This window comes from Myripristis murdjan, chromosome 22 (assembly GCF_902150065.1).
Source record: "Myripristis murdjan chromosome 22, fMyrMur1.1, whole genome shotgun sequence".
Lineage (NCBI taxonomy): Eukaryota > Metazoa > Chordata > Actinopteri > Holocentriformes > Holocentridae > Myripristis > Myripristis murdjan.
In genome coordinates this window covers 21,293,430-21,314,452 of record NC_044001.1, presented here as the reverse complement: position 1 = coordinate 21,314,452, position 21,023 = coordinate 21,293,430, and the positions used below count along the sequence as shown (strand labels likewise).

The 21,023-nt window shown below is 44.5% G+C and overlaps 1 protein-coding gene across 1 annotated transcript in view; it reads right to left on the bottom strand.

The window, feature by feature from the left end:
* Positions 1 to 21,023, bottom strand: part of tiam2a (TIAM Rac1 associated GEF 2a) — a 78,657-nt gene that overhangs the window by 47,177 nt on the left and 10,457 nt on the right. Inside the window, exons 2-3 of the mRNA XM_030044180.1 lie at positions 5,326 to 5,424; positions 2,862 to 4,043 (exon numbers count right to left, since the gene is read on the bottom strand). Of these exons, the coding sequence (XP_029900040.1) occupies positions 2,862 to 4,037 (1,176 nt within the window). The 5' untranslated portion in view covers positions 4,038 to 4,043; positions 5,326 to 5,424. The remainder of the gene's footprint in view (positions 1 to 2,861; positions 4,044 to 5,325; positions 5,425 to 21,023) is intronic.

The following is a 21,023-nucleotide window of genomic DNA, read 5'->3' as shown; positions in this document are numbered from 1 at the left end:
ATGAAAACATGCATACGCAGATTCTTTGTTTATAGTGATAATAACGGCAATGCTATCCTTTTTGATTGATCCCTGTGGGGAAATTTTCATAACATGTCCCATGTAGAAAGGTCAGAACACAGAGTCAGCTACGGAACAACATCCTTGCAGCTGGTAGGAATTAGGTGACTTGTTCAAAAACACTTAAATAGCGCACATGTTTGCTGACACAGGTCTTAAATCAAACTGCCCAATTGAAGAATGGTGTATTTAACCATTAGGCCAACCCTCCACCCAAAAATTGGATATAGTATAGTAGGAGAAAAATGTATACTACGGAGGATGTGCATAGGTCTGGTCTCTTTCATGTCTCCCTTGTTTCCATCAGCCTTGATGGCCTGACTTTACCCACCATCTCTTCTTCCTCCAGCTGCTTCTCATTACCAGCAAGCGCTCGGCCTTTGGCTCTGGGGTCATGGTGTGACCTTTAAACCCACAACAGAGCCCTGGAGCCCAGGTGGAGGGGAACCAGAGCTGGAGGTGCTCCGGGTTTTGGTCTAACCGTTGAAAGGAGGCAGTATGACCAGAGATATACAGCCACAGAGCTTTTGGCGGTTGACAAAGTGGCCCCAGCATGACTGAGGAAATCCAGACTCGAGACTCAATTTTAGGTGCCTCAAAGACTTCAAGACGATCTTCTTGGGAGCCTTGCCAAGTCACTCTGAAACAGACCCCCACGTGCTATCAGTCATGTAAAAAAAAAAAAAAAAAAAAAGAAGAGCCTTAAATTGCCCCTAGTTATATTATATCAAGCCTGGCTAGAAATTCACATGCTTAAGTCTTCAAGTTTGTTTTGATTCCATGAAAGACGGCATTTACCTCTAAAAATAGAACATGGCTCATTCATATTTACTATTGAGGTTGGCTATGAATCTCATTTTATTGAGGGTCACAGGTTGAGGAATATTTTTTTTCTTTTTAGAAACCACATGTCATCTGAAAATTTCTTGGGGATTTCTGAAAGTCAGGGCCAGAAAAAGCAGCACTCTATCAGCTTTTGCTCCGGATAAGGAGTGCATAACCCTGAAGTAAATCTGTGGGTCCTTGCCTGCTCCCAAAACCAGCTAAGCACCAACATATGCCCATAGATTAGCACAGCTTTCCAGTGCAAAGGAAGTGTGTCCCTACAAGGCTCCCACTGGTCTCACTCAAACTGAATACTAGTATATATGCAATAGTATATGCTATATCCAAGTCTGTACAAGTTTAAGTGTATACTATTTCCTGTCCCTGTATTCTGTTTGTTTGCTGTCAGACCCAACTGACTGAATATCAATCCCTATTAGCAGACTGTATACCCCTCAAAGAGGGGTATGCAGAAAATCTCCACCAAATCTCCACCACACAGCAGCCAGAACCACCATAATTCATTCATTAACATCAGAGAAGGGTGGGGTTAAATCTGCAGCTAGGATTTAGTTTCACTCTTACAGATCTTCTCAAGGGCTTACAGCAATTCTCTTGGCGCAGCCTGTACAGCATTCTTAAAACTTTTACAAGGCAAAGCTAAATGAATTAGTGCAGAAACAGCTGCTTACAAGCCTCAAACATAGAGAGGGGCATGACTTCAAGCTCAGTTTAAACAAACGTCTTAAGTCAAATTAAAGTTGCTAAGAATAAAGAGTTTGTGGTGGAAAAATCAGTGGCTGTTATGATAATTTGTGCATTGTTTAAACTTGCAAACATGCACACAACATACACACAAACTATGTTTATTTCCAACCCCTCACATAACTTGAGCCAGTGAAGTGCTGGTATCATTTTACTATGAGAAGAGGATACATGTCTCGGCTATCTTTCTATCGCAAATGCCAAGCTTTCTCTGCAGCATCAATCTTAAATAACTATGCTCTCAGTCATCAGATAGATTGAAACACTCAAAAATGCTTAAATGTGATGTAACACCTAGCTTAATGACCACAGATCACAACCAAGGTACTATTAACACTGTTTTAGCTAAGCAAAACATAGTAAAAAGTTATGTCAGTCCACCCTGACTACAGCAAATTGTAAACAACGTAGTCTAATATAAGAAATTCACATGCTGACACCACATCAGGTAAATTCAAAGACCACTATTTCAGTGACACTCTCACAACTATGCAAATCCCATAAATATGCCAAAACTATCAACATATTATAATAATTCAAATCTACCTACCCAGACATAGTCATCATCATGACATCTGCAGCCCAGCCATCGGCTTCTCTTATGTGTTGTCTTATCCATGTTTTGTCTTGTGTATTAGCAAGTACTTCTCATCCCTATTGCCTCCCCTCAAAGATACAAGACCTGGTACCGGCTGCCATACAAATTTCATTTTGCACCACCCCACTGTGACCTGTCCTCAGACAGCTGGTGTTGTGCTGCTAAAGACCAGGGGATGGTGGCTGATTCCTGGCCATGCCAGGCCAACTGCTGTGGCTCACAGCTCATATATACTTGCTTGGCTGTTACTGACGCCCTCTTCTGCCTAACAAGCTAGGCAGTGAAAGAACTGTTAGGAAATGTTAAACATTCCTTTTGGTAGGGAGTGAGAAACTAAAAAAGAATCATTTATGATCTACTGAGTACTTTTACTATGGTCACTGCAAAACTGACTACCAACATCAGCAAGACCTGTTGTTTTACATACCATGCAGGTGAGATCCCTGAATGAACCCTTGTGAGAGACAGAGCAAGGGTGAAAACATGATAATGGAACACTATGTAACATACTAACCCAGATCTCCAAAAGTAAAGCTAAGCACTGAGAATGCAAAAGCTGAGTTCAACACCAAATCAGTGCCATTCCAAAAATAAAAGGCTTAGCTTAACTCACATGAGATTTCCTCTTCTTTCGGCTAAGGCTGCCTGTCCAGTCACTGAGGCGTCTAATGCGGTTCTTGATTGAGCCTTTCTTGTGGAAGCTCAGATCTGGTCCAACCTGCTCCTGGTACTGGTCTGGGTCAGGGTAGTGGTCCAGGTCCTCACTCATGGTGTGGGCTTTTGGCCTGCGGCAGGGAAGGGTGTATGATGAGTATGGCCGGGCCTCAGGACATTCTTCCGCCACAGGCACATCAAGAGCTGATGCGAAGGAGGCTCGGTGAGGCCTCTGGCTTGGTGGAGGGTCCTGGAACTGGGAGGACAGGTCCCTGGCTGTGGGGAAGGTAGCAGCCATAGTGGGGTCCCTGTAGAAGTCTGTGATGGACCCAGGGGGAGACTGTTCTGTGAAAGAGTCAAGTTGGTGGATGGGGGAGTGGACAAGTGTCCTGCTGGCAGGGCAGGGTTGGTCCTGTTCACAGAGCTCCGTGCTCGGTCCCCATGGCGAGTCATACCAGGACCCCTCAGAGCTCAGAGAGCTTCCCTTGCTAGTCCTGGCTGTGGAGGAGGTAGAGGCTGGTGGGGGGCCACTTCGGTGGACCTCCGGCCTCCTGCCACTGGAGCCTGGCAGACTGGGGGTGGAGCCGGACTCCAGGTTAGGGGAGAACTTGAGGAGCTGTACCGGGCCAGAGGCTTCATCCAGGAGGAGAGCACTGCCTGAGCTGTTGGTGAACTCCACCCGAAGACTGCCATCCTTCTTGATCACCACACGCGGGCTGCTCTGCTCCTCTAAACCCTCATGCTCATCACTGTGTCCATTAAGGGTGTGCCCGTTAAGCTCAGCTCCATAAGGATTATCTTCATAGTCATCTGACACATGCCGCCTTGGTAAACCACATCCAGGGGATCGATGCCAACGATGCTGGCTAGGGCTACCCCTTGCTCCCTTTGAAACATAGTCATAGTGCCGAGCAGAGTAGGGCTGGCGGCTTTTCGGGGGCGACAGACAGCCGCGGCCGACACATCTGGCTTTGTATCCTGAGCCCCCTGGGACATTTTTCCACCAAGTCTGGGGGGAGAGGACCTCATCTTTGGTTGAGCGGAACTTCAGTGAATATGGCTTTTGCTTCCCAGGGAAGATAAAGCTGGTGCCCTTGGGGCCCTGGATGCTGTACTGGCTCTCTGAATTTCCCATTGATGCCTGAAAGATTAAAAAAAAAAAAAAAAAAAATCAGAAATGAATCATTCTTTTTGTCATTTACATTGTGCTGCTGGGAAATACATGGTACTGTTTTTAGGGTTTCAATGATAGAAATGATACTTACACTATCCATACACTGTTATATAGTGAAATATCATACATAATGAACTACACAGATGGCCATCCTGTCTGTGATACAAAATGCAGATGACTGTGTTGTGACATATTTCCAACTCACGTCAATGCCATAATACTGACTTATGCTTCATAAATCAAAATGGTTATGCTCCCACAGACCATATGCACATCATCACTCTACTTTCAGTGGCTGTCTCTTGAGTCAAACAGCAGCAGGTCTAATATCATCCTTATGCCTCACATACATCACAGCTATTAGGATAAATATAGCTGCATCACACAGTGGGATTTAAAATCTGATAAGTACCCTATGTGGTCTACTCATCTTACTGCATTCTTCCATTCTTTTCTATGGAAGCTCTAGTGTGACAAACAGGCTTTAGGCTGTCACGGTTGTCATGTGTGACAGGACTCAGGACAATACAAAATCACTTCTAGAGTGAGTGCCCTAACACTCTTACATTAGTGATGGACAACCATGACAAAATGGACATTTTATTACAGGTTTGTTGCTAGCAAAGTATACTGTCATGTTAACATAAACTGGTGGGACAACTATTGCAAGTCAGAGACAGCTCTATAGCTATTGCCATCTATAGCGTCATTACATCACAGCTTCAGTTAAGACCAAATCGCTTCAACAGTTTTCAAATGTCTGAATTAGCAAGGTAAGCAGATTAACAACTACAAACAAATCTCTTCCACATTCTGACAGGAAGCAACTCTTTTCTTAAACAATTCACAGTCATCCTTTCCACCTGGCATTAACATGGTCCTGAGTGACCAAACTGAATTAAGGAGCAAAAAGAGTATGCTAGTATCCAGGTATAAATGCACTCATGATACATTAACTATTAAACCACCAAGAGAGATTATCAGAGACTGAAATTGAAAGTGAAGCTTAGATGCAATGTGCCTTCAATTCACATAAAGCAACTATATAAACTGATCAAACAAGGAAGTGAAAATATATCAAACAAGTAGCAGTTTTGATAGTAATATATTCACTGTCAAGTTCACTGTTCACTGTTGGCAATTTGCCAAGCTTTCCTATATTTCCTATACTGAGACAAACTTTCAGATCAGGTGGAAATGTGATCAAACAAAGTCTTATCTAGACAAGGCCACAGTTCTTCAAACTCACCTGTTTTAAAGTCTCTTCTCAGAGTGCACTTCTCCTATGTGCACGGATCTGTGTGCATCATCTCTCAGAACAGACTCTTTCCTTCGGTGTTAAGCTCATCTGTGGGAGAAAGACAGGGAGATATTGGCTAAGTGGTTTGTCCTTTACCACAGCAATGCTATTTGCCTTGTGTAATGAACTCCATGTTTGATAACAAGTGTGCCAGTTACAAGAGAAGTCCTAATCCTCTGGATTTGAGGAGGGATGCCATTTTGGTAAGCAGGCATTACAGTAACTTCTCCTTGAAATTCCCAAATATAAGAGGTTTGCTATACCTGGGGAAAAAACACTCATATTTGATGGATCATCCGAACAAAAAATATTTCCTCTCAAAAACATGTTGCTCCTCAAGTGTAATAAAAAGGTCCAACTCTCTTAAATCCAAACAAAGTCAAAGTCGCGGTAGTCTCCATCCATTTCAAGTCAACCTAGGTTGGACTGTAGAAGTAGGCATGGTGGAGTGCCACCATGGCGCTATGACTACTGTAAAAAGTCACTCCACCCCTCCAAGTCTAACCCTCCTCATTCTGCCCTCCAAACCAAACATTACTCGCATTTTTCCAACTCCACACAACTCAATGACGTTGTCTTTGATCAGGGTTGGGAAAGTTTTTGAAAGCTGGCTACAGTTTACCCGGCTGTTTATTTTTAAATGCTGGAATCCTACCTCGCTCTTCCTTTTTTTCACTCCTCACCGCCAAATTTGTCCGGGGGGAAGGTTTCCAAAACCAGAAACGGCTGGGGAGCTTTCTTTGCCGGAGTACTGGGCATCTTCTAAGAAACAGTTCGTCTGTGCCGTGTGTGTAATATAACCCACTTACATACATGTACTGTAGCTCACGCTCCAGGAAAGCTTTCACATACCTTGAACCCCGCTGAGCCTTGCAGCACACATACAGCATGTGTGAGGTTACAGTGTAAATAGCTCACTGCCAAAAGCTCCAACCTTCAGGATTAAGTGATCTGCAGCATTAAGAGACTTTACCTCTCCTGCTTAGATACATCTTGACTGGAGAGGTAAGATTAAAGTGTCGGCTCACTGTGCAAAGGGACTACTGTACAGAGGGCATAACATATGGGGTTGAGAGGGAAATGGCAGGGGACTCAAATGAGGCACTCTATCTTAAAGCTCTAGGAGAGGGCAAAGATCAAGTCCAGTGTCACCACAAAGACAAAAACATGACATGGAGCCGCTCAAGGATTGTGTGCCTTTTAAACTGTGTTTAACATACATGTGAAAGAGTAACAGCTGAAACAAGGTGGGAGACCATTATGCAACTGCCATTGTGGCACGAAGGCCTGAAATTGAACTTGAACCATCATTCTGAGTGGATCAGAGGATTAACCTCACAGGTGTTTCCTTAGTCATGTGTGCAACAGCGAACAAGAGGAAGGAAACAAGAAAAAGAGGTTTGCTTCAACACAGCAAACCAACAGTTCCCAGCTTTGTCATGCAAGCTAAGCAGGGCCACTGGCTGCTCGGACCCTGCGCAAAGCCAAGCCAACAACGGTCATGGGTGCATGGTCAACTGCATTCAGCCGCTTTAACTCCAAGCACCCGAATCGCCCTCATTAGACTTTAAAGCTGTGGGAAAACTGTGGTGCTGTCTTACAATACCAGATTTCCCATTCCCCCTTTACATCTCAAGTCTACAACTCTGACCACATGTCTACCATTTGACCCTGTGACTCCATTAGCATCTGCAGTTCACAATGTGTTCCCTTGCGAGCGGAAGTACTTTTAGTCTAGAAGCTAAAAAGCAAAGCAAAAACAATCTGAAGTCTCTCCACATGAATGGGCAGAAACCAAACAACGCTCTTCTTTGGGTAAAACTGGAGAAAGCAGCTGCCGACTGCACCAGAGGAGTCAGCATAAAGCCGGTTGTCGAACTTGTCACAGTGACGGCTTTCTTTCAGCACTACTACTGACACTTTTCTTACAAAGTTTATTCAGGCAAGGCAATGCTGCAAGTTTGAAAGGCTTAAAGGCGTGCCAATACACACAAATACAAACCTAAAGGCACACACGTTTGCCTTCTGCTGTGGGTTGAACTGAAGTATTGTGCCGCTGTTTGGTGAGAACAACAAGACAAGACTTCCTTTTAGCTGCATGCAGAGTGCTCAGTCTGAACTCGCCCTCCCTCTTTCTGTTCAATCCTCTGTTCTCATCAAAAGGCTTCCCTACAGGCCATCTGCTCAGGGGCAAAGGGACCACTGCCACCCCACCTTTCCCTTACGCACCCCATGACCTGGTATTCTTCTCCGACTGCCCCAGGATGACTCCCACGTAAGCTCCATGTTTAGTCTGGCGGTGTGTGTGTGTATGTGATTTTTTTTTTTTTTTTTGGGTCTGGAGCCCAGACTAACTTAGTGAAAAATGGGCCACACCTCAACATGTTATAAACAGTAGGTAGATAGTGTCTTTCCCTCATGAAGCATACTGTGTGTCTATGGAAGAAGAGCTACAGACTCGTTCGGTCCATCTCTCTCTCTCATGCATGCACACAGTCTGGGGAACCAAGCTAGCTTCTAACCCTCTTGTCCTTGAAGATAAACTTGAGAAACAAAGCTCGAGGAGCAAACTATTGACACAGCAGTTTGAAATACAGGGCAAACCCCTGGAGAACTAAGCTTTGAGCCTCACAGTACATAATATCATGATGCTGTTAGTGCAGTATTTTTAACAGACTCTGCTATAGTGCAGTGGAGATAAAGTGATACTTGCTGGACATTTCCAGAAGGTTTCCCAGATGATCGTGTAGAACAACATTATGAAAATATCATCTACTCTTGAGGCTTTGCAAACCTTTAAGTCTTACAATCTTTCGCACAGTGTTGAGATTTTGATAGAGAAGTAAATCAAAGACGCAGCACTGACATATAAAATGGCTACACAGATTGTCACAAAACCTTTAGTCTGATACACAATAAAGTATCGGCCAGGTTTCATGCCTTTTGAATTGTGCTGTTCACTAGGAACCACGAGGTCATTTGTTACTAGCCGTGACTGTGAGCACAATCGCACTGCATTCCTCCTGTCAAGTTACGGCCCACGGGAATCGTCTCTTATCACTTTCCTCTGGCAGGGGACAATGCACTTTTAAAGAGGAGCAGTGCGCATAATCCTGAAGTCTTTAAGATGCAGGCTTAGTTCAAAATTATGCAAATAACCCAAAAGGCTTCCCGGTAAAAGTCAACAACAACAGCAGGAAGCAACAGTGTTGTTGGAGTCCACAACCAGGCCATCTCCTGCTGTGTTTTGTCATATGAACTAGATTTAAAGTATCCTGTGGTTGTTTGCTCATGAGGATGCAGTTTTATCTATGAATCACTCACTGTAAGCCCCATATTACACTGTGGTGGATTTGACTATATTGCCAAAGCCGCCAGACATCCATCAAGGCGCTTGTTAGTGTCTGTTGGACTTTTTCATTATACATTTAGAAGCTCTGTGTTTGGCTGGTGACCAAAAATGACATGGCGCCCTTCTGAAAGATTTACAGTGATATTGCCACTGCCATCTCTGACTGATGCCAAGAAAAACAAAATATTTCCATACACTTTCCCATACAATGTGCCCCCCACCTAAAGTACACCAATAATTCTGCCAACTGTAGCATGAGATACAAATTATAGACTGGGCGGTACTTCTCAAACTTGATTACATTCATGTAAACGTGAGTAGGTGCAAACCCAGTGAAACAGATACAACTGCATACTAAGCACACTCACACACACTGACAATGCACACAGCCGCACATCTGGACAAAAACAGGCAAAAGTCAACTTTTTTACCGTATCCTCCCCCTTAATCTAGTAAACCGAGGAAACAAAGGGAGAGGAGGATAAAACGCAGACACCATAACATCTCTTACCTCTGTGGCCCAGGCTTTAATCTAAAAGCTCTTTGAAGAGCTTGCAAAGGAGAATCTAGCTGGTACTCTCTGATCTCAAAGTGGATTCTCCCTGTAAAGACTCGTTGAGTCTTAAAGCAGCACACGCACACACCAACACTCTCACACACACGCGCCGACTGACTCACACACCCAGACACACTGGGACACACGTGGAAACTCCCTCCCCGGCTTCCTAACACAGCAAATCACAGTCCTCCAAGGGTAACCCAGGGCAACAGAGCGCCGAGAGGAACAGGGGGAGAGGGGGAAAAAGTGAAAACTGCTCAACAGAAGAGCTCTCTCAGAAAAAAAAAGAAAATATGTTTTATAGCCCTCATCATCCATTTAGAGTTCTTCTGCAAAAAAAAAAAAAAAAAAAAAAAAAAAACCTCCACTACTCACAGTGTTGTTTTCCTATATGCTGCTTTTCCGTTGGCTGGGCTGAAGGATGCACGGCTTGTTACAGCCAAGGCGGTTTTCCATAGCTGTTTGAGGCGATTGGGCGAGACAAGCTGGCGTATAATGGCTGCAGCACTGCCTGGGAGGCACTGGGGAGGACGCAATGACTGGAGCTCTTGTCTGACCCTAAATACCACAATGACCCCAGGAGGGGGCCAGGGAGACAGCCAGCTACTGGAGACACAGAAAGGGTGTGTGTCTCAGTGTGCGTGTGTGTGTTTGTGTGAACGTGAGCCAAAGAACAAAAACGAAAAGTCGAAAGAGCGAGAGAGAGAGAGAAAGACGGACAGGGGCTTGGTGTGAAAAAGAGCAGGGTCATAGAGGAAATGACAGAAAAGGAAACAGAGTTAGCGACACGGCTTATCTGCTTCCAGGCTTCTGGGGGCCAAAAGGGCCGAATCTGCATCTCATTTTAAGAGGCTAATTAAAGTGCAAGAAAATGAGTCGAAACATTCTCTGGACTTAGAATTTCTGAAATGCACTCTCAATGTTGTGCCTAAGCTTTATCCCCGAGGAGACAAACTGTGACCGCCGTCGGTCTAAAAACACACACATGCCTCCATTTGTCTATGGTTCGCATAGCTGTGGTCACACATTCAAACTGGACCCATTGAGAAAGCCACACCAGAACACAGGATCAGGACTGGACGAAGCATGCCAGACCATTCCCAAAGCTGCTCCCAGCCCTCTGACGGGCCAGTTTATTTGAGAGGAACTGAGTGAATAAGTATCTGGTGTTCAGGAGGAATGTGTCATACCACTCTGACACATGGAAAACACGGGAGCGTACGTAACTGGGTGGCTCACTCTATTTTGGTACGAGGAAACTGTCTTAATAGTTATTCACAGCCATGTCCATGCCATGCTGTTGTGAGAGCAGCTGTACAAGTCTTCCATCAGCCTGCTGGCTTGACATAGAGACATCAGCTCCACAAACCGGGACACAATATCAGCAGCGTTCACCGGGGCCAAACAACATTGTTAACAGCACAATGGTCCCTGTGGCCTAGTCTGGGCTCCTCTCAAAGCCCTTTGTCCAGCGGTGGATGGAGGCTGCTAAAGGGCTAGTCAACAACACGCTTGGAGAGATTGAGAAGCATAATGAGAGCGAGTGACTGGGAAAGAACAGAGGGCAAGGAGGAGTGCTGTGATGCATATTCATACAGAGCAGGTGCTAGGTCTAATTCCACCCAGCCAAATGGACTGACCCCTAATTAAGATCAATTAAGGCTTCAACAAGCTCTCTGGGGTCGTATTAAATCCCTCTGTAATCGAGTTCCGAGCAACAGAGCTATGCACACACTTCAGCTCAATCTCAATCCACTTGTCATCTAATGCAGAAGTTGGCAGAAAACAATGAAGGGCACTGTATTTTATAGCAAAAACTTCTTACAATAAACAATAAATACAATAAATAATCTATAAGCACCTGAAGACATTGATGAATTATAAGCACAAGAGTAAAAATGTCTAGCTCACAGGGATGCTTTAGGCCTAATACAGCTTAACCACCGTAATTTCACTTGTTCCTGTGTAAACAGATGGCAATAGAGGCAGATTTTAGAGGCAGAAGATTCTGAAATCTTGAAATTGAATTTGTATGCAAAACTTTTTTGGCAGTGAGGGACCAGCATGTAAAGGGCACATTCCCCCACGTCGCAATTTTCAAATCCCCCTCTCCAGCATCCCATTGGTCTTGTGTCCCCCATGAGAGTAGTCAATCTACGGTAGTCAATCTACACGTGCGCACAAGAAAAGTTAAGAATTTGCACAGATCAAGAACTAGAAATTGCATCTGCATTCCTTGTGTAGATAATGTAACGGGCCTTACTCTAAAGGGAATATATGGGACAAGTGGATCTGTGTATCAAAAAACAATTTGACGTGGAGAAATTCTTGAGAACTACTATCGTCTGAGGTGACTCGGGGATCAAAGTGGAAACCAACCAGCAGATGATAGTAGAGCCTAAGATTCCCTCTGATGCCTTTTCAGGGCTTTGGTCCCCTGCTCTGCTCAGTAATGTCAATGGGAGAATGACAAGCTCCACGTCCAATAATTAGCCCAAACACCTACCCTCTTACACACTTCCTGTCCTCACTATGCTGACCACAATTACTTTAGTTAAACACAGGGCCATAACGCCAGCTCCACAATGTCAGGTAGTAAAAGGTAAAGGTGAGTTTGGCCTCGGGGTTGGAAGTCCTAAAGCACTGATTTACTGTATTTTCAAACCTCCCATTTGTCTTAACCTGACGGTGGTTGGCTGTTTTAAGCACCCACCTGAGCCTTGAGAAGGTAGACTAATAATATAATATATTTTCCAGTGTTTTAGAACTGACTGGCCTCTTTCAAAGTGACACTGAAGCATTTAATGGAGAGCAACAGTGCATGCTTCCGCCGCACTGGCTGCTAAGCACTGCATATGTTTTCACAAATTGAGGAATAGCAAATTGATGCCTTCCATTAATGTGGGAAAGTCAGAAAGGTAGGCCCATTAATTTTCCGTGTAAACGATTTTGTGATGGCTTTAAATATAGATGGGGGTAAATTATGTCGCCGATTAATAACGCAAACCTAACTTGGATGAAAAACACACAGTTGATGGGTGATGCCCATGGGACCCAGCCAACGAGAGGGGTGGAAAGGGAGAGAGAGATGGTGAGAAATGAGTTTTAAGACAGCATGTTAATACTTCTTTTCTCCCTCCTAAACGGCGTGACGGAGCCATTCTGATAACTGGAGGCTGTTTATGATTTGACGCCATTGATTATCTTGCCCACTGGGGAATAGAGGCTCCGACGCTCAGCAGGCGCAGACAATTTGTGAACAAAACTTCTACTAGGGAGGAATAAATTGACTTTAATTGCTTACTTTAGCACAGATGCGTAGACTGCCACGCCCAGAAATATGGAACACTGATGTCAAGAGACGAATTAAAAATAATGAGAAAAGGACACTTTTAGGGTGGGGGGGTGATGGGGGGGTGCTGGTGGAATTTGGTGCAGACTGATGGAATTTGTTTAAGCTGGAAAGCTTCAAATCAGGGTGAAAGGTCAAGTCTTTTGTTTGGAGCTGACCCCCCAACCTCCCCACTTCTTTAATAATTGAGGCCTGTGGTTTTAGAAGCTTGTTACATTTTAATCTTATCTGTTGTTAGATGGCTAAACTTTTAGCAGTAAAAGGTTGTGGTTGTTATTATTCAAAAAGTTTTAAAAATGAAATAATTCAGTGACTCCTAGTTTGTATGTGCAATCAAGTATTTATTTTTTATACAGCCCAATTAACCAAGTTCACTTCCTCTGGGAACAAGAAGTGTAACTGCTTGTAGGTTGAAATAGTATTGTATTTTTGTACTGTATTTTGTGTCAATTTCATCAAAGCTTTATCAAGTGGGGGCGCCACCCTGGTAGCTCACTGGATAAGAGCGCGCTCCATGTGGTAAGGCTGAGTCCTGACCGCAACGTCCTGGGCTCGAAGCCGAACTCAGCTTATTTGCTGCATGTCATCCCCTCTCTTTCCCCTGCCTTTCCTGTCTTTTTCTACTGTAATTACCAAATAAAGCAGAAATACCAAAAAACTCCTTAATAAAAAAAGCTTTATCCAGTCCTTCAAGTTCAAATAAAGCCACCTAAAATGTGAAGAAGTACAATATTCAGCAATCAAAAAATACAAAATGTAAAACATGTTTCTCTCTCTCTTCCATTCCTTTCCTCTTCTGCCTGCTCTTCACTCTCCTCTGTCCAATAAAATGAAATCTCCATTTTCTCCCAGCTTCCCCCATTGCCAGTAAGGGTTCAGTTCTACAGACTGGAGCTCCTGTCAGACATGACAGCCCAGAACTCCCAAAGTCCAACACTCACTTCACATTAACCAGGATATGTCAGCACATACAGATCCACAGCTAACAAAAGTGGACCCATGTGTACAAGTGTGTGTGTGTGATGGCAACTGGTAACCCTGCGCATGTGTGAGTGTGTGTGTGTGTACACTGCAAGTGTCTGGTGTGTGTTGAGTGTTAGTGCATGTACAACAAGGCAGTGGTTTGACTCCCTGCTGACAGGGGCAATGGTGAAACAGGTATAAACATCTTCTCACACATTGTTTATAGGAGACACTGATTCTGAACATCCTCAAGGGGGTGTCAGCATCCATCTTGCTGCCTGCTGTTAGTGTGTGTGGGTGTATGTGTGTGTGTGTGTGTGTGTGTGTGTGTGTGTGGACAAGCCTTTGCACATGTTTGGTTTTAAAGGAGGGAGGAGAAATGGAGTGACTGTTCTGATATATGAGCATAGTGGAGAGAGTGTGGTAGTAAGACATGCCATGTGCAGTCAATGAGAGTGAGGAGTGTGTGTGTGTGTGTGTGTGTGTGTGTGTGTGTGTGTGTGTGTGTGTGTGTGTGTGTGTGCGATCTCTCAAACAGCTGGAGGACTGCAGGTGCAAATCAACTTTCCATCAGCTTTTTTCCTAATTAAGCAGCTTAATGGACAGAGAAAGGTCATTTTGAGGGTTAAATCTGTGAATGAAAAAACACATGCAATAGACATGCATGCATGCACGCACACACACACACACACACACACACACACACACACACACACACACACACACACACACACACACACACACACACAGAACATGTCTCTGAACTGGTGCCAGAGCTATCTGGCTTACTCATTTACTGATTAATATTCCCACAACATGGTTGGGCAGCGTTTCCAGTGCTATCAGCATGCACACACACACACACACACACACACACACCATTATCTCTACGTCATCAAGCAATCTGCTTCAAAGCACTGTATATAGATATCTCAAGGTGTGGTTCTTGCAATTTTCACAGCTCCTAGAAGTGCCTTAATTCTTAAACCCTTAGGTATTTTTGTTAGTTCACCCAAAATTTCCGCATGATTTGACAAGGTCTCCAGTTTGCCATGATTGATCTTCCCTGTCTCCTGGCACCGAAATCCAACCGGCCTGGATGAGTTTTTGTTTGCTGAGCTCAAACTTTTGAAAATGTACATGTAAAAAAAACAGAGTTCTCCAAAAACAATGACACAGATTTCCTCTATGATCCACAGCTTTCACAGGCAACGACTTTGGTTGGGAACTATTTCCTGCTGAGGAACACCAGCAAACTCTACTTATCTGCCCCCAACAAGTGCAAATTGGAGGGAGATAGATACAGTTTGAGCAAAACACATGAATAATCATCAAACCCCATTGTATTGCAGTGCCAAGAAACGGGGAAGATCTGTCATGGCAGGCTGGAAACCTCGCCAAATCACACACAAACTGTCTCGATAGATAGACTGCACTAGGGGCAAGCATTTTCGGTATTGTGGGTGAATTGTTTCTTTAAACTACAAAGTTATGGCCACACTTGCTGCAGGTCCTCGGGTGACAAAAGCAGGACTGGAATGTCACAGTGAGGGAGAGACTAAACATCTTATTCGGGTCAGGCTGAAGACTGAAGAGCTTGAAAAGTCCCCGTCTTCAAGAGACAAGAGACGAGCCTGGGGGCGACGGTTAAAGCTAACAGAGTGAGTGACAGGCCTCTCTCAGGAAACCAGCGGAGCCAGAGTCTCTAGGAGCCAGTGGGTCAGATAAGAGAGCCCTGAGGCTCCTGGGACAATGAGTGCGCACCCAGCTCTGCCCAGGAAGACAGGGCATCGCTGCACAGCACGACAGCTTCCTCCTCTTCCACAGGGGATGCAAGGATACCTAATTATCTCCCCTTCTGAAAGAGAGTGGGAAGGAAAAGTGCCTGTGAGGTGGAGAAAAGGGAAAAGAATGACGACATTCGCTGGTAACCTTCACCAAGGTCAGTCTGAATCTCAGTGCAGACAAAACCTCTTCCTCCTGCTTAACTTTTTTTAGCCAAGGCTTTGACTTTGTTGGGTGTTTCACATATGTGACCAAAAGCCTGCATAATGCACCTGCATTAAACCTATTCGCAAACTGTATTATCTCTACTCAAATTGACTCTGGCTGTCCTTTGAGCGCAGCAGGATAATATGTCACCCGGTACGTGGTGGTGTGAGCTCTAGTGATTAATAAGATCAGCCCGTGAATCACTCACTCATTACCATAACAATACCCGCTGTAGTGTACTGCAGAAGACAAGCAAGACACACTCCAGGCTCCCTAAGGTGATCCATCAGAGAGCAGTGACTAGCGTGGTACAATACCAGTCACACAGAGCCAGTGGCTAGAGGTCAAACAGAGTCACTGGAGGATTCAAGGAAACAATGATGTAGTGGGGATTTGGAAGGAAGCAGACATATATACATTCAGTAATCAATGCACATGCCTGTGATGAAACACAAGCAGGCTTTTACACAAAAAAAGACTGCAGGACGTTCAGACAAACACATGTTATCCGCTATCAAACGGTGTTTGCAATTTCAAGGGCTGCAAAAGTCAATTCTTCAAAGATTTGAAAAGGACAAAGCACATCGCTCCAAGTGCCCCAGACATGAACTAGCACGATAAAAGCTGCGCCCTCTAATCAAAGTGACATGCTTGTTGTGAATACAGCTCTATCTGGGGTAGTAGGGCAAACTACCAAACCTGGCTTTGTCCCAGCAGAGGCATACATACACAAACACCAAACACACACCTGCTACGCTGGCACACCCTGCTGCAAGGGAGGGCCAAACAGGCTGCATCCAGATGCTCTGTGGGTATAAGTGTATGTGCGTTTGTGTGTGTGTGTCTTCAAACCCATCCATCACTGCCAGAGATGTATATTAATCCCTCTCTGCATTCTTGAGGAGCTCTGACGCCAGAGGGAGTTTGCCCTTGTGGCCTCCCCCACCGAAAGCCCCCACCCCACCCCCCTTCTCCCTGGGTGAGGAACACGACTCATGTCCCTGGATCATGTTTTAGCCTAAAATTTGATTCAGAAATCTGCTGGCAGTGTTCGAGTTGACGGATCACAACCGTGTGATTCAAGCTTGGGAAGCGGGTGGACAGGTTGATGGTAATGGATATGGTAATTTAACCGTTGCCCCCCTATGCCAGGGGGAGCCATATGTCGGTGTTAAGATGGCGCTCCAATTGGCAATGTCCGTCCGGTTATTGCTTATTAGGGGGGCCAAAGTGTCGAGCGCAGTCAGGCCACAATGCACATAAATCATTCAGCTCCCTCTGATCAAATTTGTATTATTCTCTTGGTCGTGCAGGTTACAACACGAGTCTGATAAATTCAACAAATAAGTGACCTGGAAAATAAACGAGTGAAAATGATAATTAGGGTAGAAACGGGGAATTAGGTGTTGACCGGGTCATAGCCAGTGTTGGTGCTGACGCAGCATTTTGCAGCCGTTTATTCATCACAGTCATGTCTGCTGAGGCCTTAAACTGTGACAAACTGACGTGAAAGAGCCAACATGGGGCTTTAGGCCTATTAAAGGTGGTTATACGAGTCTGGGCTTGTCTGGTTGGTTTGCTCATCGCGGTCAAGGTTAACATAGGTGACAAAGGAACTAAGTCTCAGCTAGCCATTAGAGGCCATTACCTGAGGCAAGCACGGCCTACATTAAATCCTTGCTTTTATCACACTGGCAGGTCTAAAGGGTTGCACACAAAGGCCTTTACCTTGATGTTGAAGGTGCAACTACTGTCATGAACACTGTGGCACATTCACTGCACTGTGAGCAAATTTTCCGAGTTAAAGTTATTTGAGCATTGAGCAAAGTCTTACTTTTCTTGAAATAAGTGAGAAATCGGACATTTGTGTGATTTGAATTCACTTCTCTCCAATGCAAATCAATTTGCTGCAAGAATTTTCTTCAATCAAGTGTGATTTTCTTAAATCTAGTGAAGTTATTTGCCTTTATTCAACCTTAATTCAAGATTGACATTTCAACAGTCCCTGATACAAGTGACACTGCATTGCAAACAAGCTGAATTATCCAAGCCCATAAGCAGAATTGAAAGTTGACTTGCTTTAAACATGACTAACTTGCTTGTTACAACATTTCTGCAGCAGAGAATCCAAATCACTTTGCAAATGCACTAGGCTATGCTGGAATGCAATTTCCTCTGTTTAAAAAACACTAGAAGGCATTAAGCCGATGTTTCACCAGACTGGGGCTTTGGTATTGCCGTCACGTCATTCAGTCTGCCTCTGGAACACATGCACTCATCCTGGCTGTAGATGGGAGGATAAAGCAGTAAGTTGTCAGCTCCTGGACCTACATCAGAGCCAAGTAAACACAAAACCACAGACTGGACTACCAAATAAACCATCCATCAGAAAATACCTGCTCTGTTTAGATACAAGGGCACGTCGTGCTGCACCTGGAGCCTGTACATATGCATGTCTACAAACATGTAGAGCATAAATGTACTCAAACAGACGTGCAGCCACTAATAATGCAGTATGCCCACTGCAGTAATGCTTGAGTGAACACAGTTGTGCCACTGCTGAGCCACAGGCCCAGAAAATTCTTCATGTAAATCTTCATATAAAGTAACCATCCTCTGACATAAAGATGAACCTGGGCTGCTCACAGCTACTGCAGAGAGATAGGAGGAGGAGAGCATGTAGCATTCTCTGTTGAGCTGGCTGTTGATCAAAGGTAGGTAAACTCCCAACGCAATAAACAAGTTATGAAATGAGACCCGCTTAATGCAATCTTGCTTTGACTGAAATGCAGACTCATTATTGCTCCTGTTATCAACGTAATTTCCAAGGAATTCTTTTTATTGCAGCTTCAAGCCCAATTGGCCATAATTCCCAGTATGTATTCAACCCAATACTGTCCATAGCAGAATTACAGCACTGATAAGGACAGAAATCTGAGCTATTCTGTCTGCTCAGCATCCTTAGACCATGGTTGATGGGTGTGATGCCTGGCAACAAGGCCCTTCTAACCACACACAGACACACACATAGATACACACACAGACCAGGCAGGGAAATTGTGCTGATCATTTCACTCTGGAGGTGTGAGGCAACTCTGTGCAAGAATCTCGACTCTTAAAACATGCACGTGAGGGGGCGCCCCAGTGGCTCATTTGGAGTGTGTACTGCATTATCAAGGTTGAGTCCTTACCACCGCGGCCTGGGTGCAATCTTTACTGCATGTCACTCCCTCTCTCTCCCTTGCCTTTCCTGTCTCTCTCTCTGCTGTCACTGTCAAATTAAGCAGAAATACTAAAAAAAACAAAAAAAAAAACAAGCATACACATGTGGAATGATATGCAGGCTGTACACACGCAACCACATGCACGTGTCAACTGCATGTACACACACAGGCATATTGCACCAAGCAAACCAAACCACAGTATATTTCTTTCTATATTTCATCTGATTAGAGACTTTATGCATAATCTACAATCGGACAGCAGATTTATAGCAACTGCAAGCAGACTTGACCTCATTTCAACAGGTCATAAACAACCACAGCTGGGTGTGTGAAGGGGTGAGTGAGTTAGCATCAAGCCGTGGCAAGCAGTGGAGTTTGTGTGTGTGTGTGTGTGTGTTTGTGTATGTGGGGAAAGGTGGGTCATTGTAACAGTTTGAGACTGCAGAAGAGTGCTCAGCACCAACAAACAGGTTTAACACCTGCTGTTGGTGTGTGCACGTGTATGTGGCATGAGAGTGGGCACACATCTTCATGCTGTATGTCTTCTTGTGTATTAATCCAGCAGACATTTAGTCAGTGTAGCTGAGTTTCCTTCTAAAACTGTGTCATGGGTTAACATGCAGTTCATTAGTGTATGGAATGCTGCTTAGGTGGGAAAGTGTCAAGTAACTGGTTTGAAGCGAGTTTGCTTGGTACTGCATGTGGTTGTATGTTTGCATGTGAGTGTTGGCCTTTTTTTTTTATGAAGTCCTTTTTTTCAATTACAAACACATTTTTTCTCCAAATACTGTGGCAGGAATTCTATAAAACTCCCAAAAAAGCTAAAATAGCTAGAACAAGATTGGGTTTCACTATTGAATTATCACTTTAAAAGACGTCAGGAGCCTTTATATCAAGTTTTAATCCAGAACAGGTGCTTGACAAAGCGTCCTAACAGCGCTGTGCTTAACTGGAAAAGTTAAATAAACGGCACACAACAAAAGACTGACCTGTGTGCAGACAACAGAAAAACATCTAAACCAGTTTCTCAAGTCACAAGACTGCAGAAGCACGTGGACTAATTTGACTGCCACAAAAAAAAGCCACAGACAAATCCATTCAAAACAAACTCCTTTGTCCTTTTCGACAAGCCATTTCCAGAAAAGGGAATACGGTTTCTAAAGACTGATAATGTAGAGGCAAGCCAATGCGGGCACAGACCGGCGCCTCGACTAAGGGCATGGCAGGACTAAGCACTAGCAGCTGTGCCACATGTGCAGCACTTTTTACGGACATGATTAAATTAAGGCCCATGCCAAAGTCATTATTACCCCATCCATACAGGCAAGCCCAAGAATGTCAATGAGGGCCACGCTCATTAGCCAGTCGTCATGCACGGTTCCAAAAAAGAAACAAATGCTTTTCAAACAACTATAGACAGTAAATCAACTGCACATTTGATCTCTTTTTGCAATTTTGAGAAATTCTCGCCCTGTCCAATATTATATTATTATTCTGTAAAATAATTGAATTACTGCTTGTGGGCAGATGTGACAGCCTGGTGATCTCCCATAGGGTGGGACGGTGGAATCGACAGGCAGATGCTCCAACCAGCAGAGGTCACAGAAGGTCAAGCTGTTCCATTATGAGCAGACAAGGCTGGTATTTATTCACAGCCCTCAGCTCCCTAAGCAGGGATGGGCTTAGAGGGGATGGAGATGGATACTTAACCCTTGAGGCAAATGGCCAGCTACAAAACAACCTCTGTTTCCCTCATTACTGGTCGAGATGCAACAACGTCCACACCCATCGGGAGAAAGGTTACGGAAAGAGGAGAGAGGTGGAATGAGGGAAGGAAGAAAGACAAAGCGAGAGATTATCCAGCTCCTGAATGAATGCCCCCCCGTTCCCAGGAAAAAGGAAACAGCAGGAAATAAGGGGATCTGACAATGCACCCTGCCAAGACTCATGCACTGCAACTCACTTTAAACAGCAGTAATAACCACAGAGGCAAATAGTGGCATAAATGGTCTAACCTGATCTGACTTGTCTGCAGATTCTGTGCGGCTGTTTTGTCTCAAACATCGAAATGGTGACTCTGATGTACCACCAGTGCTTTGTTCATGCTATGGTGGATTAATGAATGCATGTAGGACCTAGCTTCTTGTGGCTGGCTGTGTTGCGCAGAGCTACCAAGAGCCCAGACACCAGGCTAGATGACATGGA